This window comes from Peromyscus leucopus, chromosome 4 (genome assembly GCF_004664715.2).
Source record: "Peromyscus leucopus breed LL Stock chromosome 4, UCI_PerLeu_2.1, whole genome shotgun sequence".
Taxonomy (NCBI): Eukaryota; Metazoa; Chordata; class Mammalia; order Rodentia; family Cricetidae; genus Peromyscus; species Peromyscus leucopus.
Window position 1 is genome coordinate 133,651,708 of NC_051066.1, and position 23,592 is coordinate 133,675,299.

The following is a 23,592-nucleotide window of genomic DNA, read 5'->3' on the forward strand; positions in this document are numbered from 1 at the left end:
GATTCCTTATGCTTGTTTGAGCATCATCTCTGCTACTTCCAACTAGAAACCTGACTAAGCTATAGATGTGGAGCCTGGAGAATACCATGCTTCATGGGAGGTCCTGACGCATTAGCTCCGACAATTCCTAACTACTGTACTAGAAGACTGGAGGAGTCACAATTTGAAACACACGCTATCTCCCCTGTGAGCAGAAAGAAACAGCCTGGCTGCTCCGGTGACTTTCTAGGACAGAACTCCAGATAAGCCAGGGCACATATTTGCTCTGAGATGTCTTTTCCTGGACCGATGGTGATGAGTTGAGTTTCTCAAAGCATCTCACCTCCCACAGAGCCTGGCGGGTGTGCAAAGCCTCTGAGGACGCCTGGGGGCCTCCTCACCTTTTCTCGAATGCCGGCCCCGCCGTCTACACACCTGTAATCCATCTCCACCAAAGTCACAGGCAAAGGCACATCTCAAGCCATTCATACCTTCAGTTCCTTTTTGTTGGTGTTGTTTTAAGGCAGGGTCTCACCATTTAGACCAGGCTGGCCTTGAACTCACAGAGATCTGCCTGTGCCAATACCATGAAGTTCTTTAATGGCTTCTACTGAAGTATAAAGTCCACTATCCTACCCATTTGATTGCTGTTATCTGACTTCTGATCATTTAAAAAATGTTTTCGTGTGGTATAGCTGTGGAGCTATCAAGACAGTCCGATTTTAGAACTATAGTCCAATTTTAGTTCATCAATACAGAAAGACTCCGTAATCTGATCACTTCCTACTGCTCACCTGTCTGTCCAGCCTTCCTTAGACTCATTTCATATAAAACTCTAGTACATTTAAGCCATGAGAAGGATAATAGCTTAAGAGCAACTGATTAGAGAAATGTACAAAAGAATCTTTAAAAACCCACATAACTCCCTTATTAATGTACTTATTTCCTCCAGATGGGTAAGAGTCCTACCATTTGACCTAGTAGTAAAGGGTCTGGTTCAGCATGGAGAACATCAGCACTACCCCAAGATATTAGTGAGAGTCATTCATACAAAAGAACAGTTTTCAAACAGCTTAAAGCAGAAAAAAATTTTTGAACTAAGATACTCAGAATCACAATATAGGAATCAGATTTTAAGAGGATGCTGCCCCAGATAAAGGGTGGGGTGCCTCTCCTCAAGTGTCACTGACTTCCCATGTGTACTTCCTAGACTCTAAGACTTAGAGCTACCACTGTGAAGACACTCAGCTAAGAAACAAACTTCTCTGTAGAAACCCACTCTTCCATATATATATAACTTAGACTTTCTTTTTTCTGGATGCATTTATTTATTTGGGGCAAAATCATTCTTGAATGCATTTTAGAAGTGAGATGCCAGCATTATGGATTTCACCCCTAAATAACTTTAGTACTGGTCTGTCTGTGGCTATTTATTTAGACAGGGTCTCACTATGTAGACCAGGCTGGCCTTGAACTCTCCATCCTCCTGCCTCAGCTTCCCAAGTGCTGAGATTACCAGCATGCTTCAGTGTCTATCTTCTCCCAACTAGGATGTCCTTCTGCATAAACAGTATCACTTCACACACAGGGAAATCATATTAATTGAAGAATCTAGTGGAGCCAGGTGTGGTGGCACGTGCCTATAATCCTAGCATTTGTCTGAGTTTTACATCAGCCTCGTCTACATAATGAACTCCAGGCCAGCCAGAACTACGTAGTAAAATACTATCTCAAGCCCCCCACCTTCTAAAAAAAAATCAAGTAAAAATGCAATTTTCAATTACAGCTTTTGTTTTGACCCAAGGGCCAATCGAGGTCTTACACTGTACTGGGCCATATTGCTTCACCACTCCACCGCCGGCTGGTTTGTTTCTTTTTTCATTACTTTAACTTTTTTGAAGAATCCAGTCTGTTTGACTTAGAATATTCTTCTTAGGGACCAACCTGTATCTTATCTCCTCTACAGGAGTCTCATTAGCAACCATGTTTCACTGTACTCAGAGATGGGTTGTGGACCCAATTTTACCCAGAAGCTGCACAGGGCTCTGTTACCTGTCATAGGGCACTGGATGGCATAGAAGGTGGTTCAGCACTATATCTGTATACTTAGGTCTGGAGATAAACAAACTCACAGTATTTATGATTTGTTGCCGGACATTAGGCAGGGTGATTATTGACAGCCGGGCACAAATAACACCTATTATTTCTGGCACCTGAAGAGAAAAAAGACATCACTAAGACCTTAATCCTGTAGGACAATTATAGAGTCTTTGTAGTCATTTCTGGGAGGTTCGGGGGTGGGGGTTGTGGGGAAGGGGGAGAAGAAAAAGTATTTTTGATTTTGTAAAGTTTAGGATACTAAGGGTTCAATTCACTGCTAAAGCATTTCTCTAGCATGTATGAGGACCGGGATTTGATCCTCAGCACTGCAGAAATAATAATAAAACTTTCCAATCATTTGCTGGGAGTGGTGGCGCACGCCTTTCATTCTAGTGCTTGGGAAGCAGAGGCAAGTGGATCTCTGAGTTTGAGGCCAGCCTGGTCTACATAGTGAGTACAGGGACAGCCAGGGCTATGTAGAGAGACCTTGTCTCATAAAAAAAAAAAAAAGTATATATGAATGTGTGTATACAAAAATACTTGGAAGTGGGTGGGGCTGTACTTGAGTTGCAGAGTGCTTGCCTAGCATAGATGAGGACCTGGATTTGATACCTGGATTCTGAACAATGTGGGGTGCAGGGATGGGGGGATGAGGGGTAGTGGGATAAGGGGTAGAGGGTGGAGAGAATAAAAATAATTGCTAGAGTGCTGGGTATAGCTTGGGGATTAGAATGCTTGCTTGATATGCACAAGGCCCTTGGTTCAATCCAGCATCACAGAAAGAAAAAAAGCAAGAAAAGAAAGGAAGGGAGGAAAGAAAAGATTTAGAAGGATGAAAACACAGATGTCAGCTAGATCCATGAGAAATGAAAGAGTGGTTTTTTGTTTCTCCTGTATTTTTTCTGATTTTTTTTTTTTTTTTTTTTTTTTTTTTTTTGGTTTTTTTGAGACAGGGTTTCTCTGTGTAGCTTTGTGCCTTTCCTAGAACTCCCTCTGTATGTACCCCAGGCTGGCCTCAAACTCACAGAGATCTGCCTGCCTCTGCCTCCCGAGTGCGGTGATTAAAGGCATACACCACCACCGCCTGGCTACATAGTGATTTTATAACAAAGATGTCATGTTATGGCAAGGGAACCCCTACCCACTGTCTTCTCTGGTCTTTCAAGAAACAGAAGCCAGGGCTTTGGTCCAGGTCTCCCTCTGCTTGACTACTCACCCTGACATAAAATGGCTATTATTACTACCAGGTGCCAGAAGCTAGCTGAAGGGTGGGCAGGGGATGCAATTCTAGCCATAGATAAACTAGGAAGAGCTGGGCAGTGGCGGTGCACACCTTTAATCCCAGCACTCAGGAGGCAGAGGTAGGTGGATCTCTGAGTTTGAGGCTATCCTGGTCTACAGAGCGACTTCCAGGACAGCCAGGGCTACACAGAGAAACCCCGCCTTAGGAAAAAACAAACAAACAAACAAACAAAAAGAAAGAGACATGAGGAAGAATCTACTGTGGGCTTGAGGAAAAGATTGTCTGCCTTCAATAAAGGAATAAGGAAGGCATCATCTCTCTAGATTGTCTTACCTGTCTGCTCACAAAGTCTCAGCTGTGCCTGCCTCATGGACAGGAAAGGTAAAAAGATGGGAACCATGGTCTTGGCTGTCACTGCAAGTCAGTGAGCCCATCATGGAAAATATACTGTGTCCAGATTTCCTGTACCTATTTAAGAATGTATATTTATTGTAATAATTTAGTAGAGTCTAATCACTTCTTTATAGTAAGAACATGTCAGATAAACAAATATGCCATTAAGACATAAGGTAATCAATCACTAGAAAAGTTTCTCACAGTTGGCCTTCCTGGCTCCTAAAGGCTCCCAAACCAGCCAAGATCCATCTGACTTCTCTCAGGTGTTCCTGCTGTATCTTGCTGTTTTCTTTTTATGATTTTTTTATTTTTATTTTTATGTGCATTGGTGTTTTGCCTGCATGTATGTCTCTGTGAGGGTGTTAGGTCCCCTGGAACTGGAGTTACAGACAGTTGTGAGCTGCCATGTGGGGTACAGGGACTTGAAACCAGGTCCTCTAGAAGAACAGCTAGTGCTCTTAATCACTGAGCCATCTCTCTAGACCCACTATTTTTGCTATTTTCCTAGGTTTAAAAAAATGGGTTCTTATCATTTTAAAATTCCCTTTCTTTTTGATATTGTTGTGGTGTTGTGAATTGAACCCAGGACTTTGTGCACAGACGAGTGCCCTTCAGAGAACACTTTCACTCTTAACAAAACACAAAGAGCAATTTAAAATGCCAGTGGCTCTTACACTTTCAGCTATTTCTGTATTCCTTCTGTTTAATTAAGATAGTCGGTTAATTAAATATTTTGGGGACAGAGTTTTGCCTAGTAGACTAGCCTAGCTAGGAACTCACTACGTAGCCAAAGCCCAATAATAATATATACATTATTGTTGGCTATATATAAAGATGAGTGCACAAATGTCATGGTGTGTGTCTGTGAAGATCAGAGGACAACTCTGTCCTCTCTTCCCACCATGGATCTGGGGACTGAACTCAGGTCATCAGGCTTGTGCAGCAATCACTTTGACTCATAGAGTTATCTTACTGGGCCCCCAGGTCTGTCCTTTTGCATTTTAGATGATAAAATTATTTCTTTCCTTTGTCATTTCTTTCTTTGTTTTTGTTTTTTGTTTTGTTTTTTCAAGACAGGGTTTCTCTGTGTAGCCCTAGCTGTCCTGGAACTCACTCTGTAGACCAGGCTGGCCCCAAACTCTCAGAGATCCACCTGCTTCTGCCTCCCAAGTGCTGGGATTATAGACATGCACCACCACCTCCCAGCTTCCTTTGTTATTTCTTGTGAGGACTTTACATATATTTAAGTAAGTTCTCTTGATGCTGGGGAAAGCTGGTCTCCTTTCAGAGTCACTTCTGGCTGTCTTCTGTCTTAACTTGATAGCTTAGACTCATCTGGATCAGAATTTGCACTGAATTCCAACCTTATACTCATCAATGACATCTTCTAGGGAAATCCTGTTCTTTGGGGAACACACCAGAGAGTGGGAAGGGTGTTTCAGGTGTGTGCACATATTTATTTGAGTACACACCCATATGTGCGCTTGTGGAAGCCAGAGATTGATGTCAAAGATGTCTTTCTTTTGTTTTTTTAAGATTTATTTTATTTTATTTTATTTATTATTATTATTTTATGTATATGATATTCTATGGTATTCTATCTGCACGCTAGAGGAGGGCATCAGATCCCATTAGAGATAGCTGTAAGCCACCATGTGGTTGCTGGGAATTGAACTCAGGACCTCTGGAAGAGCTGCCAATGCTCTTAACCACTGAGCCATCTCTCCAGCTCTAAGATGTCTTTCTTCATCACTTCCCACGTTATTTTTTTGAGACACAATGTCTTCAATCAACCTGGAACTCACTGTTTCAGCTAGACTTGCTGGACAGTGAGCTCTGGGAATTTGCCTAGCTTCACACCCCAGTGTTCCCTGCCCCCCATGCTAGAGATACAGATGTTCTAGACCATACCTGGCTTTTACATGGGTGTAAGGGATCTGAATACAGGTCCTCATGCCTGAAAAACAAACACTGTAACACGGAGGTATTTCCCCAGTCCTCTATCTTAAGTTTTAAATCTCCCTTGTTTGGGATGGGGGCTGGTGAGTACATGCTTACTGATTGGAGGAACTTTTGGGAACAGCAGAGGAAGGTGTTGGTCCTGTCCTCACTAGTGCCTATTCTCAGTTGAGCACAAATGGACGGACCTCCCCAGCTGCAGGAGGGACAGGGCTTGCTTCTATTTCAAAGCAGAAAATGGTTCTGTGCTCTTACCTTCTCAAATCGGGCCTCTGCAAACCTCACCAAAGTTATCAACAACTCTCCTGCTATCTTCTGGGTACAGGGATGGGGCAGGCTTTTCAGGCTGTCCAACGTAGTCATTATAAACTGGCCGAGTTCTTGTGAATCAAGGAAAACTTCAAAGACCTGCAATGATTTACGAAAAATGAACTTTCAAGCTACATGGTATGGGCTAGGAAAATAACTCAGTGTTTGCCTATGCTGTGTGAGGCCCAGCACCCCAGTACCCCAGCATTCCAGCACTGGGAGAGGGAGAGGGAGAGGACTGTGCTATCTACTACTGGTTTATTTACTATGATGGCTAGTCTCTGTTGTCAACTTGACTACATCTGGAATTAATGAAAATCCAAGCGGTTGGGTACACCTGAGAGAGAGTTTTTCTTAAATCATTTGAAGTGGGAAGACCCACTTTTAATATGGATCTTTGAGGTAGGAAGATCCTCCTTAATTTGGGCCACACCTTCTTCTGGCAGTCTATATAAAGGACAAGGATGAAGGGCGCTTGCTCTCTAATTAGCAAGTCCATTCCTTCACTGGCATTAGAGCCTACTTCTTTGGGAAGTACTGAAGATCAGGTGAGACATCCAGCCTCGTGGACTCAACAACTTACTGGATTCTTGGACCTCCTGTTGGCAGACAGCCATTGTTGGACTACCTGAACCACAGCCTGTAAGCCATTCTGATGAATCCTATGTATGTATACATACACACATTCTATAAGTCCTATCCTTCTAGAGAACCCTGACTAATACATTACCACAATGGAAAACTGGAAGCACCCAAAGTCCACAGCTAATGTCTATGCGCAGCCTTTTACTGCTCTGACTCCTAGAGAGAAGCATTGTTCTGAGACCCTCCGAAAAAATATCTCACTATACAGGAACACTAAAGACGGTATAAGCCTTTAATCTCAGCATGTGGGTGGCAGACACAGGCAGACTGCTTGAGTTCTAGGACAGTGTGGTCTACACAGTGAGTACCAGTTTAGCCAGTGATACACAGTGAGACCCTGTCTTCAAAAAGAAGAGGGAGGGAGGGAGAGGGAGAGAGAGAGACCTGGTGTGTAAGGTCATGAACATGGTACCTTTTCTGCAAATCTTGAATGTTTACGGAGCACATTCCCCGGGGAATCTCTGTGGTTGGTTTTATAAGAAACAAACAGAACTTTCCAATGTGATTTTTACATCTCACATTTGCATGAACAAGACATCTGGCTTCTCCCTACCCTTCCTAGCACGTCAAGCTCTCTGTCCAGATGCTTCCGCTCTCTAATTACCTGGACAATCTTGAAGGGACAGGAGTAGAACTGTTTGATGCTGTAGTGCTCCAGCAGCTCCCTGCACTTTTTCAAAGTTTCTCTCAAGCTCTTGGCATTGTGTCTGTCCTGAGTGATATCTAGGAAGAGAATGGGTCATTATTATGCTCTGATTCACTTCTTTCTTACTCATTTTCTAAGTCTTTCTGCTCTCCAGTTTTCCCTGGAATGTATTAATCTAATCTGCAGGCAGGTCCAGCCCTCTTCCTCGTAAAGCAATATATACAGTCAAAGAGAAATGAAAAGGTTTTTTTGTAAGAACAGAGCTTTAGAGTGACTTGCTGAGTAGGAAAAAGGAAGGCCCCAGCACTCCCCACTGCAGAGGAGTCTGAGGGTGTCCTGTGAGGGTGAAATGCCGCCCAAAGCTTGTTCACCACAGATCGTCCCGAGCACCGGGGTCTGCTGGCTGTGGGCCTGGTCCCCTCGTGCTGCCTTCTTCCCATGTGGTTTCTTTTTGTTGCTGTTGTTTTGTTCTTTTGAAACAAGGTCTCTCTACATGGCCCTGGCTGTCCTGGAATTCACTATGGAGACCAGGCTGGCCTCAAAGTCACAGAGATCCATCTTCCTCTGCCTCTTGAGTACTAGAATTAAAAGCATGTGCCACCACTTCCAGTTTGTTTCCCATGCTCTAATATGACTTCACATTGCTGGACAGGGCATTGTAAATATTTGTTGGGTCAATAACTGAATTAGTAAGTCTCAGGCTGTCCAAATATCCAGAAATGAGCTCAAACTGCACTACAGCAGGATTTCCATCTATTAGATAAAAGCCAGTATTCCTAGCAGGGCATAATGGTACACACCTTTGATCCCAGCACTCAGGAGGCAGGTGGATCTCTGAGTCTGAAGCCAGCCTGGTCTATATAATGAGTTCCAGGATAACCAGAGCTACATAGTGAGACTCTGTATCAAAAAACAAAAACAAAAAACAAAAATCCCCAAACAAACAAATTTTAAAAAGTCAGTATTCCTTAGGAATTTGTGAGGCCAGTTCCCATCTGCTATAAGAAAGCATGTCCTGCCGGGCGGTGGTGGCGCACGCCTTTAATCCCAGCACTCGGGAGGCAGAGCCAGGCGGATCTCTGTGAGTTCGAGGCCAGCCTGGGCTACCAAGTGAGTTCCAGGAAAGGCAGAGAAACCCTGTCTCGAAAAACCAAAAAAAAAAAAAAAAAAAGAAAGAAAGCATGTCCTATACCTCTGGCAGAAAGGGCATATGGCTGCCCATTGACATGTACCTGTGGCAGCATATCAAAGTCTATACTGGCTCTCCAGGCTCACTCAATCCCTGTTCACAAATACTTACTATACATTCAAAGTCCACACTGGCCTCCCCAGGATCCCCCCCTCCCAAATACTAGATTGTTCTTTCGATAAAGGCAAGGTTTTATCCCCCTGGTCCCTCTATCTCTTGCTATCTCTCTCTTCCTCACTTGCTTATCCTCTTGCCCCCTACTATTGTCAATATACTGTCTATCATCTATCTTTCTATCTGTCTCTCATCTATTTGTCTGTCTATCTATCATCTATCTCTCTATCATCTGTCTATCTAGCTATCATCTATCTTTCTATCTATCTATCTATCTATCTATCTATCATCTTCTACCTATGTCTGTCTATCTATCTACCTACCTATCATCTATCTATCTATCATCTATCATCTATCTATCATCTATCTCTTGCTATCCTCTTGTTCTCTTGCTATTCTCCCCTCTCTTGCAGATAGTCCTTATCATGTCCAGTCTGTTTCTCTTTCCCTCTGTGTTGAACTCTTCTAGATGCCGCTGGATGTTCCCTTTCTCTCTTATTTACAATAAAAGTGTCCCCTGATAATGGAGATGTCACATTGGCAGTTTCTGTACTGTGGCCCCTTGAATACATCTGGTACTGAAACCCTCACATACAATAGTCAATTGCACTTCCTTGCCTATATCTTTGTAAACACTGCTCATACTCAGAGCTGCCTTCCATGGGGTGGCTGCTTTAGAAAGCAGAACTTCCTCAGTTGCTAATGCAGTTCCCTTTGGTTGCCTTTCCTACCTGTTAAACCCACTTGATTGCTCTTAATTCTTCACATCAGCTTGAGAAAACCTTTTCTCAATTCCACAACTCATCTGACTCTTACTCGTGGTTCTGTAATTTTCTTTATATTACAGCTAATGGTAAGGAATCTCAGCTCCAGCACCATGTCTGTCTGCATGCTCCCTTGCATCTTACCATGATGTTAATAGACTAAACCTCTGAACTGTAAGAGAGCCACCCCAATTAAATGTTTTCCTTTATAAGAGTTGCCATTGTCATAGTGTCTATTCACAGCAATAAACCCTAACTAAGACAGAAGTAGGTACCAGGGATGGGGTTATTGTTATGATAAGCCTGATCATGTTTTTGTTTGGAGGAATTCGGACTTTGGATTAGGAAAGCAGTGGAATGATTTAAGCACTGCTTAATGGGCCATACTAGGAGCATGGAAGACAATGGTGCTGAGAATGATTTGAACTGTGGGGGCCTAGCTCAAGAGGTTTCAGAGGAGAAACCTCTATGTATCATCCCTGAAGTTGAAGTCTATCTTGGGGAGGCCCCAAGATGCTGGAGATGCCAGAGCTGTGGGATACTGCAGAAGAGAGCTGGTAACAGGGAGTGGAACCAGCGCAAGAGAAGGAAGTGTGTTGCAGTCTACAAAGCTGAACAGAGTTGGAGATCTCAAGAGCATTGTAATACCAGACATGGAGCTGCAGAGTTTGGAGTTTGCCCAGCTGGCTTTTGTTTTGCTTTTTTCCTCACTATGATCCCTTCCATGTGTTTTGTAATAGTTATGTATATTCTGTGCCATTATATGTTGGAAGTATGTGATGTGCTTTTTTATTTTGATTTTACAGGAGATTGCAGTTAAGAGATTACATGAATCTCAGAAGAAACTTTGAACTTTAGACTTTTAAATAAGATTGAGATTGTTATACACTATGGGACTTTTGAAGTTGGACTGAATGCATTTTGCATTATGCTACTGTTACAAGCTTATGGGGGCCAGGAAGTAGAATGTGGTAGTTTGAAAAGAAAATGGTCCCCAACCAGTAGAGTGGTACTATTAGGAGGTGTGGTCTTGTTGGACTAGGTGTGCTTTTGTTGGAGAAAGTTTGTCTCTATGGAGGCAGGCTTTGAGGTCTCATATATGCTCAAGCCATGCCCAGTGAGACAGTTCACTTCCTGTTGCCTTTGATCAAGATGTAGGACTCTCAGCTCCAGCACCATGTCTGCCTGCATGCTGCCTTGATTCCTGCCATGACAATAATGGACTAAACCTCTGAGCTGTAAGCCAGCCCAATTAAATGTTTTGCTTTATAAGAGTTGCCATGCCATGGTGTCTCTTCACAGTCAAGAAACAATAAGCATTCAAATATATGAGCCTGTGGGGGCCATTCTTATTCAAACCACCATAGTCAATACTGCTACATACTGCCTAGGGACTATGTACCTTTCTCTCTATGACTTGCTAAAGAAAGTATTTCTAGAACATGGGATGGAGGGAAGGAGGAGGGATGTTGCCTACAGTTGTGCTATAGATTAGAGTACATCTCTGCTCCACAGTGTCTTACACTTCAGCTTCAGAGTGATGTGAAGCAGGTAATGTGTCCCCTCTGCAGCGTCTTCAGCCACCTCTTTCACTGGGTCCCCACATAGCAGTGCCATCACAGCCACTAGATGTCCAAGCCTTTGGAACTGCAGTGGAAGCTAAGTGAGAAGGAAAGAAAACTGCCATCAGAATATGGGGACTTTTTACCTTAAACTGGAGTTGTGGAGGAGTCCACAACTCAAGAGAGCTGAAAGTGTCACATGCCCTTAGATCTCTGGAGGGTTACTGTCTCACATATTTGGTATAATTCATCCAACCAAAGGGCAACCTAACCTATGAATGAACACATTCGAAAAATGAGGAGGCTTTGGCAATGAAGATATTCATTCCAGTACTGGTTTAATTAATTAATTAATTAATCTTTTGAGCAAAGGTTTCTCTGTGTAGCCCTGAAAGTTTTGGAACTTATCCAGCACTGTTTTTAAAGATCACATTTTAAAAATATTTGCCTAGTAACGGAAGAGGAAATTATGATATAATCATTCTATGAATATAACCACTAGAAATCAAGTACGGCCTGGAGGCATGGCTTAGTAGTATAGCATATGCCTATCCTTTCTAAGGACATGATAGCTACAAGAACAAAATTCACCATGAAGACCAACAATAAAACAAGAAAATTATGATACACTAAGCAAAGGAAAAACCTATCAAAGTGAGTACAGCAGCACTAATTCTTAAAATACACTGATTAAAGCCAGGAAGTGGTGGCTCATGCCTTTAATCTCAGAACTTGGGAGGTAGATCTCTGTGAGTTTGAGGTCAGCTTGGTCTACAGAGCCAGTGAGTTCCAGGACAGTCAAGGCTACACACAGAGAAACCCTGCTGTAAGATATTTGATTATACTGTGTAAAGATATATCACTGATTGGTTTAATAAAAAGCTGAACGGCCAATAGCTAGGCAGGAGGCATAGGTGGGATTTCTGGGAGGGGAGAGGGAAGAAAGAGAAAGAGAAGCCAGTGAGACACCAAGGAGACACCAGGGACCAGTCAGCCAGACACAGAGGAAGCGGGAAAGTAGGACATACAGAATGAAAGAAAGGTTAAAAAGTCCCAAGACAAAATGTACATAAATAGAAACAGGTTAAATTAAGTTATAAGAGCTAGTGGGACAAGCTTAAGCTAAAGCCGAGCATTCATAACTAATAATAAGTCTCTGTGTCTTTATTTGGGAACTGGTTGGCCGCTCAAAGAAAAGGACAACTAAAAATGGCACCCAACGTGGGGCATGAATTACCACATAGGGCCTGAGAAAGCTGGAAAACAAAAAACCAGATACAGAGGCACAGCTGTGCAGCAGAGAACTTGAGCAGCAGGCATGCTGAGCAAAGACAGCAAGCAAAGTAAAAGTGCCTGCCATAGTGTGGGCACCAGCTTCCCAGAGCTGGGTAGTTAAATGCAGCTCACAGTACATGCAGCTCTTAGCCAGGCCTGCAGGTTCAAGGCTTGGCTCTCATGGACCTAAGGAGGGGGTGGAGCCAACAACCAGAGCTGCATGTCAGAGGGCCTAGCTGCCACTTAGCAGTTTAAGGTTTGGCTGGCATGGTCAGAGAATGCTATGAGTGCACAGTAAAATAGGTCCAGACTGAAAAAAAATCTTTAAACATGTTACAGTATACATAGGTGCTTAAGAAAGAAAATGGGTATAGACAGCCAAAGGAAAAAAATAAATAGTTTAAATATAATTAAGTAAAGTCTTTATAGGAAGAGTAAAGTAATATAAGAATAAGTCACGTAAAGTTGAGAAACACATAGGACATCTGGATCCTGTATGGCGCTTTGTTGACTTTGAATTTTTTTAATGCTCATGCTGAGAGACATGGGATTGTAAAAGGAATTGCTGAATTAAACCAGCCTAGATATTTTAGGACTGTCTTAACTTTAAAATGGAATTCAGAAATGTATTAAATTGGGGGAGAGGTTATGCTTTTGTTTCCACAGGAAATAAAAGGCTATGGGTTCTTTCAAAATTATTAAGAGGCCAGATTTGATTGGGGGAACCCCCCTAAAAATTTAGCTACAGACATAAAGAAATAAACCTAGAAAAACTACAAGACAGGTGACATATATGCTGATGCCTTGACATGGGAACAGCTCTGAGACTGGATGAGACAAGATACATCTTGTTGGTTACAGAGTCCTCATGACTTATTATTTATTACATGCCATCCTTTCATATGGCATGGATAGAGGTTTGGTTATACAGTCAAAATACACATACAAAGTTGACAGATGTCTTTTACCTGCTCAAACATAAAATAAAAAATCATCTTTGGCTGGCTTGTGTACAACACAGAGTCCATACTTGTGTTAATGCAGACATGTATGTTATCTTCAAAAGTTTGAGTGTTTTGAGAGCATGGGGATGAGACACCAGTGACAATGGGTGGCTCCGGTGATCCAGCCTCTCAGAGTGTTTCCGTTACAGTTTCCTCAGAGTTCTGTGTTCAGGAAATCTTCAAGGCTGCTAGCTGAGATGGTCCAGCCTCACAGACTATTCTATCCAGGACTTCATATAAGCCTTGCACTTTCCCATTATGCAGAGACTAGACAACAAATGTTATAGCTAGTTTTCTTAGGACTTGACCATTATCTCAATTTTCTCAGGGTCCCCTGGAGATGCTGTTGCCCCCAGACAACAGGAAGCAGTCTAGAGAACATAATGCCCACGTTCTCAAGAGGTAGAGTGGGTGGTTTTATTCATTTGGTGGGTTATGGATATTTGTCATCATTTAGTGGCAATATAGGAATATAGGATAAAAAGACAACTATTCATCTCAAATATTTTACATTGGTATGGGTTCACATATATTGATACAAATTTAAGCTTATTTTTGTTTTACTGTATATATGTTTCTACTTTTGTTTAAGGTATTATACCTATGGAGCTCACTTAAAAATGTAATATAAAGTTCTAGTCCTTGAAAGCAATTATTACAAACAAAAGAAATGCAGGTTAGTAGTTAGTAATGTATAACAAGCAAACTTGTAGTCATGTTAGGTATGTTTTTAAGGTTAAACAGATATATCTTTAGGTAGACAGGTGATTTTCAAACACTTCAGAGACCTACAGAATATGGCATTTAAGATGTTTAATAATCTAAGGCTTTTCATGACAGTGAGACACATCTGCTCCTGGCAGCACCAATCTACTTCATAAAAGAATGACAGGCATTGAAGAACCTCCATATGGAGTCTGATTTCCTTGTGGCAAAGCTAGCCATTGGGCAAGAAACTGCTGACAGTATACTGTACAAACTGCAGAAGCAGGACACAAAGGAAAGAGACTGCCAAACTTTGCCAAGATCAAGTGGGACAGTCCTTCAAAATTCTTTCTTCACAGAAGAGTCTGTCAGATAGTCTAGGCCTGTAGGCCTAAGATGGTGCCCCAACACTGCAGAGGAACCTTGGGTGACTGTCTAGTCATCCAGCTGTTTTGTCATTTCTCAGTTCTGGAAGTGGCTTGTACTGCACTTCCTGTTTCCTCAAGTAATATTATATCCTACTTGGGTCTCTGATGGAGTTGAAGATGAAATAATTATAGTTACCTGTAGCTGGAAGTTTTCTCCAGTCCTGCCTGCCCTGCGGTCGGTGGCCACTTATAAAATAATCACACTGAGACTTAATATTAATTACCAATTGCATGGCCTATGGCAGGCTTCTTGCTAGCTAGCTCTTATATCTTAAATTAACCCATTTCTATTCATCTATAAGTTGCCACATGCCGGTACTTTCATATCTTGCTTCTCCTGGCGGTGGCTAACTCTTCTCCCCATACATCTGCCTGAATTTCTTGCCTGCCTCTAAGCTGCCTTGCCATAGGCCAATGCAGCTTCTGCCTGAATTTCTTGCCTGCCTCTAAGCTGCCTTGCCATAGGCCAATGCAGCTTTATTTATCAACCAATCAGAGAAGCATATATTCACAGCATACAGAAAGACATCCCACAGCACCTCTCCCTTTTTTTTCCCCCTGAGACAGGGTTTCTCTTTGGCACCTTTCCTGAAACTCACTCTGTAACCCAGGCTGGCCTTGAACTCACAGAGATCTGCTTGTCTCTGCCTCCCGAGTTGCTGTGGGACGTTCTGTATGGCAAATGTGTTGCTCTGATTGGTCAATAAATAAAATACTGATTGGCCAGTGGCTAGGCGGGACTAACAGAGAGGAGAAAAGAAAGAACAGGAAGGCAGAAGGAGTCACTGCCAGCCGCCGCCAGGACAAGCAGCATGTGAAGATGCCGGTAAGTCATGAGCCATGTGGCAAGGTATAGATTTATGGAAATGGATTAATTTAAGCTATAAGAACAGTTAGCAAGAAGCCTGCCATGGCCATACAGTTTGTAAGTAATATAAGTCTCTGTGTTTACTTGGTCGGGTCTGAGCAGCTGTGGGACTGGCGGGTGACAAAGATTTGTCCTGACTGTGGGCCAGGCAGGAAAACTCAAGCTACACCAAGTGCTGGGATTAAAGGCGTGTGCCACCACCACCCGGTGCACTTCCCCTTTTTTGTCTAATCAAAAGGGAAGATTTTAACTTTAACATAATAAAATTACATATAATATAACAATTCTCAAGCAGGAGTTACAGTTATAATATCTAGTCTATTTGTATTTGGCAAAATTAAAGAAAATATTTTATCTATCCTATATTTGTGAGTCTAAGGTTTTATATCTAATTTATTTTTTATCATAACTAAGGAAAACTATAACTATCTAGTCTTTAACCACATCAAAGACCTCAGAAGGATATAATATTACCTAAGTCAACAGGAAGAGCATTGTAAGCAACTCCCAAAATTTTGGAAATGACAGAAACAGCTGCCTGCCTAGACAGTCATCCAAAGTTCTTCTGTTATGTTGGGACCTTTAGCCTATCGGCCTACAGTGTTTTATTCATTTCTCCCTGTGTCCTGTAGAATATCTGGCGTTCTCCTCTGTAAAGCAGGAACCTGAAGAACCACCTCATCTTACAAAGCTCAGTGGTCACCTTCATATGGGTCCTGCATGTCTAGTTTATAGAATATACTCTCAATCAGTTGACATAAGGGCCTTTTCTTGCCCAGTGGCTAGCTTTTGCCATAATGAAAATAAACTTCATATTGAATTTCTTTGATGCTCATCCTCCTTGAAATAATTGGTGCTGTCAGGTGCAGACATGTCTTATTGTCTAGAAAGGTCTAAGTTCTTAGAACATTATAAATGCCATATTCTGTAGGTCTTTAAAGTGTTTGAAGATTACTTACTTAAATGAAATATATCTATGTATATCTAGAAAACTTAACTAACATTACTATAAGTTTGATTATCATAGATGACTAATTAGTAATCTGTATTTCTTAATTATACATTACAATTTTAAATGAGCTGCACAAACATAACACCTTAAACAAGAGTAAAAATATTCATAAAGTATAACAAAATTAACTTTAAATTTATATCAATAAACTAAAATCCACAGCAATGTAAAACATTATAAACAAGTTGTTGTTCTTTAAAAGTAGATTTAATAATATATCCTTTTATTTTATCATATCTGTACTATCTCCTTTTTTTCTTTAGAAAGAGATTGCATTTATAATCAACCCCTTTAAATAAAAATAAACATTTATAAATAATATTTTGGGAATATGGGTGTAGCTTCTCATACTACATTCTACTGGTTGGGGGTGCTGGTAATCTTATGGGAATCCTGAGAAAATTAAGAATTATAATTAAAACTTGGCTGTAGTCTGTGAAGGCAGGATCATCTCAGCCAGTTGTTTTGAATCTGATTTTGGATGTTGGGTCATCTGGGCCATGGTGTCATCAGAGATCTTTCAGGAGGTCTTGGCTGATCAAATCTGATGTATCATTTTGTTTTTTAGCCCAGGCTGGCCTCAAGCCTCCTTCAGCAAATCCTACTGGCATGAGCTACAACTGGCCAAACCTGATATATCTTAATCTGGAACAAATCCACAGCCTCTTGCTTCCTGTGGAAACAAAAGCAAAGCATCCCTCCCGAAACAACATATCCTTAGATCCAAATTTTGAAGTCAAGATACCTTAAAAAAAATTATATATATATATAAAATGTTTAACTCAGCAGCCTTTTCAATCAAATATCTTTGTTAAAAACATTTGTAAAAAAATGTCTGTAGTTAAAAATCCCAAAGACAATATAATCCAGACTCTCTGTGTGATTTCCATCTTTATGTGGCTTATTTTTATATTACTTTTATTGTCTCTTTAAAGACTTTATTTTTTAAAATTATCTATTTCTTTATATAACTGTCTATACTCCCTTTACTCTTTCTCCAAGGCTATGTACATTTTTATACACACTGTAAACAGTTTAGAGTTTTATCTCATCTGAATCTATCTTATTGAGAATCTATAATCCTTTACTGACCAGGAGAGATTTTAAACTGTTAAAACTGTGTGGCTAGGATGAAAAGCAGCAGCCTTGGCTGCTGACTCCGCCCATCTCAGCTTTTCAACATGGTGGGAGTACCCAGGAGAGTCACACTTACCCCACCAACTCTGGGGTCCATGCTGCCACCATGTAGCTGGACCATAAACCCTTTTTGTCTGCATAAGTAAAGGCTAAATCCATCATGCAGCATGCTTCACAGCTAGGAGACAGATCTGTGTACCAAGGCAGGAATCTGCCATGCTGTGCTCAAGCCCAAATGGTGTAGCATCTCTGTACCACCCCATATGAGATGTGAAGTAAGAAGCTGTTTTGGTCTCCGTTTTAGAATCTCTTATTAAGTTTTCTCAGGTTTTAGGTGGAAACTTGAGCCCCACGTTGGGTGCCAAAGGTAGCCAGAAGTTTTCTCCAGTCCTGCCTGCCCCGCAATCTGTGGCCACTTACAAAATAATCACTCTGAGGCTTAATCTTAATTACCAATTGCATGGCCTATAGCAGACTTCTTGCTAGCTAGCTCTTACATCTTAAATTAACGCCTTTCTATTCATATATAAGTTGCCATGTGGCCATGGCTTACCAGTACTTTCACATCTTGTTTCTCCTGGTGGTGGCTGGCATCTCTCTCCTCCGCTTTCTTCACACTGTATATCTGCCTAGATTTCCCATCTGCATCTAAGCTGCCTTGCCATAGGCCAATGTAGCTTTATTTATCAACCAATCAGAGCAACATATATTCACAGTATATAGAAAGACATTCCACAGCAGTTACCATTTTCCTTGTTACTAAATTCAAAATGAAACTCATGAAAGAGGTATAAGGTGTATAAGGTTAAAAGACATAAAGCTTAAATTGTTTATCTATGAAAATGTTTTAAGGTCTAAAAAGCTATTTTTAGGCTGGTAAAGTAAATTAAGTACAAAACTTTGGACTCACCAAGATAGGATAGATAATGGAGTATTTTCTCTGAATTTGCCAAATACAAATGAACTGAATATTGTAAATGCAAATCTTACTTAATGATTGTTCTTATTGTATATAGTTTTACTATGTTAGAGTTAAAACTCTTCCCTTTTCATTGAAATAAAAAGGGAGAATGTTGTGAGATATGTGATTACATTGTGTAAAGATATGTCATTGTGACTGCTTTAATAAAAAGCTGAACGAACAATAGCTAGGCAGGAGGTATAAGCGGGACTTCTGGGAGGAGTGAGGGAAGAAAAAGAAAGAGATGCTAGCGAGACACTGGTGCCCAGTCAGCCAGACACAGAGGAAGCAAGGAAGTGGACATTCAGTGTGAAAGAAAGGTAAAAAGTCCTGAGGCAAAACACAGATGAAGAGAAACAGGATAAACTAAGTTTTAAGAGGTAGTGGGACAAGCCTAAGCTAAAGCTGAGCATTCATAATCAACAATACGTCTCTGTGTCTTTATTTGGGAACTTGTTGGCGGCCCAAAGAAAATATCAACTACAGCTTGGTGGTGGTGGTGCACACCTTTAAACCCAGCACTCAGGAGGCAGAGCCAGGCGGATCTCTGTGAGTTCGAGGCCAGCCTGGTCTACAGAGTGAGTTCCAGGACAGGCACCAAAACTACACAGAGAAACCTGTCTAAAAAAAAAAAAAAAAAGAAAGAAAGAAAGAAAGAAAGAAAGGAAGAAAGAAAGAAAGAAAGAAAGAAAGAAAGAAAGAAAGAAAGAAAGAAAGAAAGGAAGAAAGAAAGAAAGAAAGAAAAGAAAATGCCAACTACAAAATCCTGTCTCAAAAAACCACCAATGGGCCGGGCGGTGGTGGCGCACGCCTTTAATCCCAGCACTTGGGAGGCAGAGCCAGGTGGATCTCTGTGAGTTCGAGGCCAGCCTGGACTACCAAGTGAGTCCCAGGAAAGGCGCAAAGCTACACAGAGAAACCCTGTCTCGAAAAAACCAAAAAAAAAAAAAAAAAAAAAAAAAAAAAAAAAAACCACCAATGGTATTTTATATCTATATATACACATACATACATATACACAGACTAATATATATCCTGCTTGTTAAAAAAATGGAAGGTATCTAACAAAAAACAGGAAAAAAATGCAACTTAATATAGTGGAGAAAATAAGAAAACGTTTCAAATTAGGGAGAAAAAAAAGATCAGCAACCACTTGGTGATCATGCAAAATACTACCACCTTCTGTTTCAAATGACCACTAAGGCAGTCCCAGAACACCTCACGTTGAAGTCATGTTCAAGCACAGTGTGCACATGTGTAATATTACTGCTGCTATCCAGAACACTGGAAGCAACAGAGAGAAGCTGTTTCTATAGCTCCTCACAAACTCAACACAGAAATGCTATAACCATCAACACATGACGGCCTGGTTTGGGGAAACTTGTTAACATTCCATAAAGCTGAACCAGATTATTTTTTCTCCTCTCTCCTCCCTCTCCCTCTCTCTCTTCCTCCTTCCTCCTCATAGAATGATCTGCGTATGTTCAGGTACATGCACCCACGTAAGCACACGTGGAGGCCATAGCTTTACATTTAGTGTCTTCTGTTAGCTCTCTTCACCTTATTTTGAGTCAGCTACACCAGATGGCCAGAGAGCACAAGAATCCTTGAACTCACAGAGATCCACCTGCCTCTGCCTCCCGAGTGCTGGGATTAAAGGTGTGTGCCACCACTGCCCGGCTTTTTTTGTTTTGTTTTGTTTTTTTCAAGACAGAACCTCATTCAATCCACTTTGTAGCTGAGGATGCTACTGAACTTCTCTGATTCTCCTGCTTTTACCTCTCAAGTGCTGAATTAAAAGTGTATGCACTATGTTTGGCTGGCAAAGGCCCTTTTTTAAAATGTGGAGACATATGAACTGAGCACTCGAGTGATTGGCTACATGGAGAATTAGGGCTGAGCATTACAAGTAGCTGAAGTAGCTTTAGGTGGTTAGAAATCCACAAGAAACTAGTGAGGCTGTAAAGGTCGGTAGAGATAGGTAGGAGCCAGTACATACAAGATCCTGAATTCTTTTTTTTTTTTCTTTTTCTTTTTCTTTTTTTGGTTTTTCGAGACAGGGTTTCTCTGTGTAGCTTTGCGCCTTTCCTGGGACTCACTTGGTAGTCCAGGCTGGCCTCGAACTCACAGAGATCTGCCTGGCTCTGCCTCCCGAGTGCTGGGATTAAAGGCGTGCGCCACCACTGCCTAGCTAAGATCCTGAATTCTAACAGCAAAAGAAGTCTCTGGGTTAAAGAGGAGGAGGAGGGGGCTGAAGCAACGGAGCCCAAGTCCAGGCTAAGGCAGAAGAAAATGACAACTAAAGCTAGGAAAGAAGAGGTGGCTTGAGCGCTGAGAGGGGGCTGGGGGCTGGGAAGGCGGCTCGGGGGTGAGAGTGCTGCTGCAGTCACAGGACCAGAGTTTAGATTCCAGCACCTGCGAAACAAGCCAGGTCCTCGGAGTCTGACAGGCCACATGCACACACATGTATACATGTGCTGCTACAGACACAGAGACACAGAGACACACACAGACACACACACAGACACAGACACAGAGACACAGACACACACAGAGACACACAGACACAGACACACAAACAGACACAGACACACACACAGACACACACACACAGACACACACACAGACACAGACACACAGACACAGACACACACAGAGACAGACAGACAGACAGACACACACACACACACACACACACACAGACACACACACACACACACACAGAGACACACACACAGAGACAGAGACAGACACAGACACACACACACACGAGGTACTAAGTCTTTTTGAAGAAGGCATCTATAGCCCCAGCTGGAGGAGCTGAGTGGGAGCTCTCAGCAGCACTCGGCCAAGAAGACCCTGGAGGATGAACTGTTGATGGGGCCTCTGTCTGAACTGCAGCAAGCTAATGCTGTCCCTTTCCTCTAATTAAAAAAAATACTTATTTCTGTATTAAGTATATTTATACTCATATTTTAGCCCCTCAGAATTTATTAAGACATAAAAGCCATAGCCCAGCATAGTGACTTGTGCCTTTAATCCCAGCACCCTGGGGCCAGAGGCAGGCTGAGTTTGAGGCTAGCCTAGGTAACAGAATGAGATGGGTCTCAGATAACCAAACGCTATAAAACATACTAGAGACTAGATTGGTACCTGATTACATCCTTAACATTTTTTCTTACCTTTTTTCTTTAAATTCTTTTGATTTTTTTCTTCTTTAATTGAAGGTTTTTTTCCATGCAATATATTTTGATCATGTTTTCCCCTCCCCCAATGCCTTCCAGAACGTCCTCACTTTTCCACCCACTAAAATCCATACAGACTCTCTCTTTCTCTCTATTAGAAAACAAATAGACAAACAAAAACAAACAAACAAAAACCCAGACAAACTAGAACAGGCAAAACAAACAAACAGGAAAAAGCAGTCCAAGAAAAACATATAAACACAGAGACATACACATTTGCTTACACAGAAATCCCACAAAAACACCAAACCGGGAAACATAACATATAAGCAAAATAGTATCAAAAATGTTAGGCTCCCAGAGAATACATATGTGGACAAGTCACTGGACCGCACACTAGGGTTGGCTGGCCTTTATTGACTATAAATTATACTCCAATGTAAGAAAAGCTATGGGCCTGAAGAAGGATGTGAGTCATAGCCTAATTCCACTGGGTTCCTCTCTGGCTCTGGTTTTGCTTCTTTGCCTTTTCCCCAGTCACTCTTCTGCAAGGACCTTGGCCTCAGGGATCATGACTGAGTGATAAACATCTTTATGACAAGGCACTAAAACTAACACCAGCCACAGTGAGCTCTGCGGGACCGGTGGCCGCTCCCCCTCCTCCTCCCCCTCCTCCCCCTCCCCCTCCTCCTCCTCCCCCTCCCCCCTCCCCCTCCCCCTCCCCTCCTCCCCCTCCCCCTCCTCCCCCTCCCCTCCCCCTCCTCCCCCTCCCCCTCCCCCCTCCCCCTCCCCCTCCCCCCCTCCCCCTCCCCCCCTCCCCCTCCTCCCCCTCCCCCTCCTCCTCCCCCTCCTCCTCCTCCTCCCCCCCCTCCTCCTCCTCTCCCCCCCCCTCCTCCTCCTCCCCCTCCTCCTCCCCCTCCTGGGCAGCAGTTATCCTGGAGCAGGAGTGACTGTGGTTCCTCCAGAACCCCCTGCAGAGCCACAGCCCAGCAGTGGCCTGAGCAGGTCACCTGCTCTGTGTACTCACCCCTCCTTCAGATTCCTCTTTCTATAGAATTTTAAAGCTCCTGTTACCCCTTAAGGACCTATTTGGGGGTCACTGAATCTGTTCTTTTCAGCAATGGCTGCACTGATTACGTCTCCGTTGAATTTCACTCTTTCCTTTGGTTGGCATAAGGGGTAGGTATAGAATACTAATCTACAGGGACTCCCAGAGCAGGGCTTTTTGCTCTAAGATTGATAATAGACCTTCCACACAAAGAGTTGTATTACATAGTCTTTGGGTTTGGTTAATTTAGGTATGTGGGGTTTTTTTGCAATTAAAAAAATAAAGTAGTTTAAAATAAATTATAAATTGACGTAAGAATTCTAAAGTTAAAAAAAAAAAGAAAGAAAAACCCAGTAGAGCCACAACCCAACTTCTGCATACAAATTCCAGATGTTCACAGACCCAATGGTACCAGGCTAAGCACCCCATACTCAGAATTCTCTCTAGGAAAGAAAATGCTAAAGAAGATCCCAGGGCCACGCACACGCACACGCACACGCGCACGCATGCAGGCATGCACGCACACAGTGGGGGAGGGGTAGGAGGGGGATGGAGTGATCGTTTAAAACATTTCTTTAATCCACAGTGAACAGAGGTTGAAGAATAAGAGGAATGCCATACTGTTGCTGTGAGAATCATCAAGCAGCCAGTGATGACCAGAAGTTACTTGCTACAGGAGTTACTGGAGAGCGGAAGGGGGGACTGCATTGAGCAGCTGTGGGAGTCACCGTTCATGCTGGGGTGAGACACTTGGTGGCAGCTGTTTGGACAGGGTTGCTCTGTAAGCAAGCTGGCTTGGTTCACTGTGTTCTGACACTGGGCTTCTACTGAGGGAGTAGATGCACATTTACACCCGACCAGAAACGATGGAGAGTGGGGAAGGCCCAGAGGACAAGACCTGCTCGGAGAAAGACACTGATTTACAGAAGGAAAAAGGAACAGACCCAGGAGAGGTGATCAGTTTGGGGGGATTATTTTTAGAAGCTACGGCAGAGGACTGACAACAACTAACAAGTGGAAGACTGAAAGAGAAATACGAGGATTTGGAAATAGGATCCGTGGT

The 23,592-nt window shown here is 42.3% G+C and overlaps 1 protein-coding gene across 10 annotated transcripts in view; it reads right to left on the reverse strand.

The window, feature by feature from the left end:
- The window catches only part of Mroh8 (maestro heat like repeat family member 8), a 74,728-nt gene that overhangs the window by 25,280 nt on the left and 25,856 nt on the right, over positions 1–23,592 (reverse strand). For all 10 annotated transcript variants that reach the window (XR_005091426.1, XM_037205388.1, XM_037205385.1 and 7 more), the window contains exons 9-12: positions 10,868–11,003; positions 7,236–7,354; positions 5,933–6,085; positions 2,032–2,192 (exon numbers count right to left, since the gene is read on the reverse strand). Coding sequence is in view for 9 of the 10 variants with exons in the window: in XM_037205388.1 (XP_037061283.1) it covers positions 2,032–2,192; positions 5,933–6,085; positions 7,236–7,354; positions 10,868–11,003 (569 nt within the window). In the remaining variant the exon portion in view is untranslated. The remainder of the gene's footprint in view (positions 1–2,031; positions 2,193–5,932; positions 6,086–7,235; positions 7,355–10,867; positions 11,004–23,592) is intronic.